The sequence below is a fragment of the Vicia villosa genome, unplaced genomic scaffold (assembly GCF_029867415.1).
Source record: "Vicia villosa cultivar HV-30 ecotype Madison, WI unplaced genomic scaffold, Vvil1.0 ctg.001123F_1_1_3, whole genome shotgun sequence".
Taxonomy (NCBI): Eukaryota; Viridiplantae; Streptophyta; class Magnoliopsida; order Fabales; family Fabaceae; genus Vicia; species Vicia villosa.
Genome location: NW_026705491.1, coordinates 136,522 through 144,705, shown reverse-complemented (window position 1 = coordinate 144,705; position 8,184 = coordinate 136,522). Strand labels below are relative to the sequence as shown.

The 8,184-nt window shown below is 35.9% G+C and overlaps 2 protein-coding genes across 2 annotated transcripts; one reads left to right on the top strand and one right to left on the bottom strand.

The window, feature by feature from the left end:
* The first annotated feature begins 4,104 nt into the window (after window positions 1-4,104).
* LOC131633424 (uncharacterized) lies at window positions 4,105-4,879 on the top strand. Its single transcript, XM_058904138.1, has 2 exons — window positions 4,105-4,675; window positions 4,758-4,879. The coding sequence occupies exon 1, from the start codon at window positions 4,191-4,193 to the stop codon at window positions 4,662-4,664; it is 474 nt and encodes a 157-aa protein (XP_058760121.1). The 5' UTR covers window positions 4,105-4,190; the 3' UTR covers window positions 4,665-4,675; window positions 4,758-4,879.
* Window positions 4,880-6,536: 1,657 nt separating this feature from the next.
* On the bottom strand, window positions 6,537-8,184 carry LOC131633427 (annexin D8-like). The gene is made up of 6 exons (XM_058904140.1): window positions 8,112-8,184; window positions 7,686-7,831; window positions 7,332-7,550; window positions 7,037-7,249; window positions 6,837-6,926; window positions 6,537-6,737 (listed from the first exon to the last, which is right to left on the bottom strand). The coding sequence occupies exons 1-6, from the start codon at window positions 8,182-8,184 to the stop codon at window positions 6,537-6,539; spliced, it is 942 nt and encodes a 313-aa protein (XP_058760123.1).

Below are 8,184 nucleotides of genomic sequence, written 5' to 3'. Positions count from 1 at the left end.
TACAATTGTACTTACAAAAATGGCAGAAATCAAATAAAACTAATGATTTGAAAACACTGATGACAGTTTTTCCCTTGCTCAGATGAGTTTTGATGAAAACCCTAGCAAAGTACATAAATGTAGAAAATCAAACCAATATGTCAGTTGGTTTGTTCGGATGTTGTTTGATCTCATTCAACCATCGTATCTAAACAACATAAGACCAAAATAATAGAATATAAGAAAAAAAACTCATCAAATCATCTCAAAATGCTCCCTCTCGTTCGAAACAACCTTCCATTTGTGGTGCACTCGAACAGAAACTTTCCAAAGTTCTTTGCTATCGTTGATGTCACAGATTTTTGCCAATGGTCTCGCCATATCGTACAGCCAGTTAGCACAAGCAGCAAAGTAAAAATGGTCTGATACTACGGAAAAGTGGAAGCCACAAATGCTATAAATAACACAATCATTATGTATAATGTAGCAGTTACAAACTCTTCATTACATAACTGATGCAGAAGGTGAATGGACAGAAGAACATAAAGTGCTCATTATATAACTGATGCAGAATAGAAGATGCATGGACAGAACCACACAAATGTTAATTACGTAACATCTCCATAGTGGAAGATGGATGAATAGAACTTCATATATGAACAGTCCACGTGGCGCATCAATAAGCAACATTGAAAAACAGAATCCTACTCTCAGAATAAGCCACTTGGCAGCATGACAGGAACTCTTCAAAAAGATAGAGTTTTCTTATATTATAGATTCTTCAAATGTCGTATTTGGTTTTAGTAGGACACAATGGCATGGTGATGAATAACTCGGTTTTTTATTCTAGTAAAGATTTAAAATTTTAAATAAAAAACAAATTAAAAAATACAAAAAAAATATTAATTAAGATGTCCTCAAACATGGCAAACTTCTATAGTTAATGATTTGATTTTATATACCCATAGATCAATGGCAAACAGGTATGCTCGTTCCGTTCAGACTCGCCTCGTAAAAGTCTGCAAAAAATAAAACGGAGCATGGCAGTTATATTTAAGGGTGTGGATCTAAAACTTTGTCTCGTCTTCCAAAAAAGTGAAGGTGGGACAGAACGGAGCCGCGGACATTGAATCTTTTAGATCTAAACATCATAAAAACAATTTTTCATCCCAATCTTGCTATATGGGGCGCACCTCTGAAAATTCAAAAAAAAAACTGGATGAATTTGAAGATACATCTTCGAATGCACCAAATACTAATTTTTGAAAAACATTTAGTTCGGAGATGCATCTTCGAATACACCCCTAAGGTAAATTTGCAGATGCACCTCCGAAGTCACCTTTTGTCCATACTAAATCAAACTGCCGCCCAATTTCTTAAGATATAAGTTCAGAGATGTATATTCGAACTATTGTTTAGTAAATTCGGATATGCATCTCCGAATTATTGCCTTTGTCTTTTTCGAGAACCAGTTTAATAATATTGTGGTGTTTTCAATCCAAACTAATTTTAATTTGAGTAGAATTATCGTCATTTGTTTCAACAATTAATTAAAATGAAAATTTTAGAACTAGGTAATGCATTAATAAAACCGAATATTATAAAAACGTATACCAAAAAGATTATAATAGTACAATAATTGTTATAAAAATCGAGTAAAAATAAACAAAATATAATCAAAAGTATACTCTACTGAGTATGCCTAATCCTAACACCACGACTCCTTCTCTGCTTACAGTAATCCAAGGCATTTTGCGCCTTGACAAGAATGGAACGTACTAGCTCAACTGCTTCATCTCCAACTCTCTCAAACAACCCAAAATCGATGCCCTCTCTTGTCATCCACATAATGTTCTGACAAATCAGCAAGACATCAATGACATGATCATCCCTGGTCTACTAATTCTCTATAATTTCCTTATGAGCAGGCCGAGGTAGACGTCTAGTATCATGTATGGGTGTGACACCGAATATAACCATGTCATGTAACCCTCAGCATAATGCCACTCAGATGTGGTATCTTGACTACGGTACTCCTCCGGTACCAGACGACTCTCAAAACCCGCCAGAATTTCATCCAGCTCTCTGCGGACAATAGTGATAGGAGCAACTTGGAGGGGGGCTCAAAATGATTTGGACATACTCAAACTTCCACATGCACTGCTCGGGAAAGTACTTGTACATGATATTAGTCTCACATGCCAGCAATGCGGAATATAAGGAAATATGGTCGAATGGAATTCTATCTCGGTGACTACTGTATGGCATCCAGACGATGTCAGCATGCTGACTCCGGTAAATGTACACACAAAACGGCAGGATAACATTATTCCCTCTGATAGGGAGAAACCGATAAGAAACTAGATAATCCTCGGTATACTCAAGGTCAACCCCAAATTCGTGCATGTGGTGATAGTGGGCAAGAATCCACCCCTGAGAATAAAAAAGAAAAAATATTAGTAACAAGTGTGAAAATAAAGTTGTTTATAACTTAATAGTGGGATTAGGAAATTAGCGTAAGCGGGTAAATGAGCCTGTCATTTGCTTTGTCGTCCATTTAGAACCTTTGATCAGGTTGGAGTATAGTAACCTAAGCATTTGCATCCCAATTCCACTCTTGAATGGACTCAAAGTCGATGAAGTATTTGAGGTAAGCCATATCCACGTAGGTTGCACTTTTGTCCACAAACATGCCAGAAACATGAAGTAGTACCTCAGGGCACACTCCCTGTGGTAGGTAACCCACATATCATCAGTGTCCAGGTTTTTAGCTAACTCCAAGTTATTGCGATACAACTCAGCCAATCAAGAGAACTTGGCATGTATAGCCCTGATGTTACTACAATGCCTCATGGCTGCCTCAGGGTCAGTTCCGAAATAAATCACCATCATCTCCACTGCCTCAGCCTTAGAGATCTTACCATGATCCAACAACCTTTCTCTGATGGGAAGGTGTAAGAGGAAAGTTATATCATCCAATGTAATAGTCATCTCACGAATGGGCAGGTGGAAATATGATGTTTCATTATGCTATTTATCAGCAAATGCAGCTTGTATGCTATGCTTGATGGTGGTGTACCCGAAAGCACAAATACTTGCAAGCCTGGAGTTATGGAGTGCATTTTTGAACCACTCATCCTTTGGCTAATAAAGATGGTGAATTTTTCTTACATGGTTCACCGACTTTAGACATTCATGTTCCTATTGCTAATAAAATAAAACAATATTAGACGAGTTGAATTTGATTACAAAATAAAAAAATATATCACCATTCAAAAATATACCTCTCCGTCCCATACATGCGGAGCCACATGCTCTCTAAAGTATATCAGTAAAGAAATGTCAATGGACCCTCATAGGAAAGGGTCGGCAAGTGGGGCATGCTCAACAACTGGGACCTGAGGTACAACTGAGACATCCTCAGCATCGTGTGCACGACTCTAGGATCCCGATCCCTGTGATAGTCGACACCTAGAGGTCGATGCCTTTGTATCGTGGGGATGAGGAGGGACGACTCTAGCCTGTTTATACTGACTTACTATCTCGCAACGAGCAGCTGCGATAAGGGTGGGTCACCCGAGTCTCAACCTTTCGTTGTTGTTAGCCATAGACCTGAAAAAATTAACAAATGAGATTAGTATGAGAAAAGAAATAGTTCAGAGATGTATCTTCGAAAACCTAAAGCAAAATACTTTGGAATTGCATATCCGAAAGAAAACTTCGTCCAACTTCAATAACGTAAGTGTTTCTGCAATTGTCCTAGCCATCCAAAATCATCTAAATCATATAAAGACAGTCTATACATAAATCATATAAAACTAACCTATTTGTAACCTATTTGAATGTCTAAACATAAACTATTCAGACCGTATATGTAACAAACTGGATATTTTCTCAATCTATTACATATTCAATCCAATCAATTAGTTAATGTAGAAGTTTCATATTTGAAGCTGAGTATTTAATCATTTTGATTTTGGTACCAAAATTAGATAGTGAATTTTGTTCGTAAACTAATTCTTTTATGATATCACATTTATTACAGTAGTATTTTTTATTCCACAAGAGTGTAAGAATAAAATAGCGGTGTGAGTAGTAATTGCAGTTTTATTCCATCTCAAAATCAAGCTCCAGCCCAAAACCACTTTTCCATTTCTTCTCCTTCTCCACTCTCAACCTAGACCCCTCTGCACAACTCAAACTCAACAACAATGTCACGAAACTCCCTACGATTCGTCAAACTGATTCGCTCTCTCTCCACCGAATCCTCTCGCCCCCAAAAAATCAACCGCATAGCCGACGAGCTTTTCAGCCTCAACAGATTCGAACGGCACGACTTCACCGTCCTATGGAGACTCAAAATGGGCCTAGACCGTTACGGTAGTGCTCCAATTGCCGGCGGCCTTAGTCCATTAGGTCCTGCCGCGCCCGGGTCTGCTGCTGCAGATGCAACCGCCGCTCCTGCGGAGAAGACGGCTTTTGATATTAAGCTTGAGAAGTATGACGCTGCGGCGAAGATTAAGATAATTAAGGAGGTTAGGTCTTTTACTGATTTGGGGTTGAAGGAAGCTAAGGAGTTGGTTGAGAAGTTTCCGTGTGTTTTGAAGAAGGGGGTTACTAAGGAAGAGGGGAATCCTATTATTGAGAAGCTTAAGGAATTGGGTGCCACTGTTGTACTTGAGTGATTCTGTTTTTGGTTAGTTGTAGAATCAATTGTTTTTTTGGGTTGTTTTATGAGAAAATGGCTGATTTTTGTTTTATGGAATTGTGTCTGCTAGGTGTTTGATGAAATGTGCAATAGTTGTTTCGAGTTATTTTTAATCATATATTCTTATGGAAGATGCTTTTGGATTGGAGAATAGCAATTGATGTTAATAATAATTGATGGTGATAACTGATATGTAAGAGTGTTATTTTTTTTTTTTTTTTTTAAGTTATTGGTTACTCTTGGGTTGTCGAGATTGTTATAAGTGTGTGTTTGGGTGAGTGTTTACGAATGTGATTTTAAGTTATGTTGATTTTTGTAAAACTGATGTTGTGTTATGTTGCAAAGTGATTTTGAAGTGAAATGGTTTATGTTTGGAATTTAACCCCACTTGAATGCAAGCACTAGGTAGAGTTGCTTTTGCCACAGTCATGATCAAACACATAAATGCGAAAGCTAGGTAGAGTTCTACACAAATTTTAAAATGACAGAGTTCCGGTTGATTGTTGGAAATATGGGGTTGTGGTACCGAATGCACTAAAGTTGAGTTGGAATAGCTTGGAAGCGTTTTTTTTTTTTTTGGTTGTTAGACGAAGTAGTAATAACCACTAGAAACTCACATACACAACCGTGAGTATCAGGGTTCGAACCCTGATGCCGTTCAACTTAACAATATCGGCTTTTGCCAGTTGAGCTAGGATTTACTAACAGTTTGGAAGCATTTTGATGAACTTGAAATTTGAAAAGATGATTGGATCATAGAAAATGAAAATCTTCTGTACCGATTGATCTTATTGTTGCTTTCACTTAGAACTGATTACAACTTTAGATACTAATAAAGAACACTTAGCTTCCTGGCAAGTCATCTAGGAGGAAAAGATGGAGGTGATTTGTTTTCCTTCACTTCCCTGAGATTGTCTCTGGTTTAAAATTTATTTTGGACCAGTGATTTGATAGGTATAAATATTAGTCCTAATTTTAGAACAATTACTTCATGTATTTGGGATATCATAAATTCATAATAGCCTTTTTTGTCCGATCCTTCCCCAGCCTCTATTTACTATAATTCTGGTAGAATTAAGACAGGTTTCATTTTAAGGGATTGCTTCAATTTTGCTCAGTCTATGGCTTCTAAGCATATACATCTCTTTAACTCATATCTCCCTCCATCCAAGTTTAGGAAGCTATATTTGCAGGTAAGTTCTCTACTTTCTTCTTTTTCTTGTTTTGTTTTCACCTAACAGTCTTGACTAGTTTAGTTCTTCTGTGAGTTCTGTCATTTTTTTTTTTCATAAAGCTATATTTGCAGGTAATCTTTATATATTCTAGAATTTGTGAGTGGACTAATTCCATATTATAATGTTGTATTTCAATACAAGCCGTTTTATCATTCTGTTAAATTACTGAATGTGAAAAGTACTTTGATATCTTCATCTAGGGGTAAGTAGCTTTGAAAATTATAACAACACTGCATGCTGCAATAGTAATATAACTAGTAATCAATTAAAATGTAGAAATTATAGATATAAAGAGGCTTTATATGACAAAAGCTTCAAAAACTCAGTAGAGGGCCTTTGATCGAGAGAGAAAAGAAAACTAGTGAGCCGAAAACATAGATGGGGAGAGGAAGATATGTTAACACTTCTCACATGTATAGGAATTTATTTTATCATAACATACTTTGAGAAAGACATTCATATGCTAAAGCAATTTTAATGAAATGCTGAGTACAAGAATTAACTGTGTGCTATATGTAGATAAACTACATTATTGTGGTTGCAAAAGTAAGCAAGTGTATTGTTATTGAAATACTAAACTTATTCTAGTGAAATTCTGCTAAGCTCAGTTGAACTTATTCCTTTCCCAACAATTGAAGGAGAAAAGTCTTGTAATTTCCCCATGTCTTCCTATCCACAGAATCTTGAATGCTGACATTGTTTCTCTTTAAAAAGTGGTCTTTGATTTCCTTTAAATCCTTCTCTGCACGAGTGACGATAACACGATTCAAAGCATCATCTTCATTCACCAAATCATTCAAGGCTTTACATAGCACCTAAATCAATTCAACATATGCACGATTGATCAAAACTATAGAACAGAGAAATTATAAAGTAGAGAAGGGTTACTACATTATTTTCTTGACTTTTGTTACCTTGGCCAAATATCTTTGGGGGTCATTGATGCAACGAACAGTAGTACGCAGTACTCCAACATATTCATCAACTGTAGTAGCTAATAAACCCTACATTTGTAATATAGTTTATTTGATACATCTTTACAGAAAATACTGATAGTTATGTGTGTTTCTCCTTGTATTATGTTTGGAGAAAATAGAATAAAAACTCATCTTACCTTGTTAATTGTTGTGCCAAATAAGTCCTTGAAAATATTGAAAGTCACACTTAGCTGTTTCTTACTTCTTGTACTTAAAATTCTAATCATTTCGTCGTCGTTGAAAGCTCTCCTTTCAATCAATTGATGAAGTATATTTGCTTCAGATTGGGCCACATTCTCATCAAACTCTTCTCCGTCAAATTTGTAAGTGCTTATAACTGCAATCAACAACTGCATGAAAGTTCGAAAGTTAAGTACAACTTAGAATATTAAGTACAACTTAGTCTTTATTCAGCGCTTAAGAATAACATACTTTGCGAATATCGCCAATAGTTTGTGAAGCAACATCTTCTTCCAGTGAATGCTTGTAAAGAGATTGATATGAACGCTTTACAGCCAAAAGCTCTTCAGGATTTTTAGTGCAAGCAATCTCAATAATTACTTTGTAATCTGGTGTTGGCTTCTTTAATGCCTCATTAATCAATGTGGCTTCTCTTTCAGCTGGATCCATTATCCAAAGGATAATGGCTCTCTGATTTCAATGGTATACATATTTTGCAATTAGAATGTTTATTCAAAACATATAGCTACAATATTGTATTGTTAGAGTTTGAAACCTATTTCAATCAATATAAAATATTAGTGTTATGACTTGTAATATCTTTACCTCAAAGTTTCCTGAAAGTTCAGATTTGAGCAGTTCAATAAGATCTTGATGATAGACTTCTTGATATGCTAGTCTCACAAGTTTCCTTTGAGCTGCATCCCGGTTTGCTAGTATGGATATAAGCGCTGTCTCGTTTGTCCCGAATCCTGCAAGCAATACAAACCATGAATGTATTGTAACTGTATCTCAGATGGTAAAATGCTGCAGATGTTATTGATGTGCTTAAGCATGAGTTCGAACCCGTAATACCGTCATTTCTACATTAGTATGAGTTTTGTCACTTAAAATTAGTGTAATTGAAAAATTATATTCATATAGTAAGTGATTAAAATGAAAATTTATATTCATATAGTAAGTGAAGAAACATGAATATGTAAAATTTCATTAGAAACATGAAATCTTTGTCAAAACAAAATTGAAGACAACCTTTGCATGCATTCATTATAGTTTCAGCGTCTTCGATGGGAGAAAAATCTTTTGCATCAATTAGAGAAGCCAT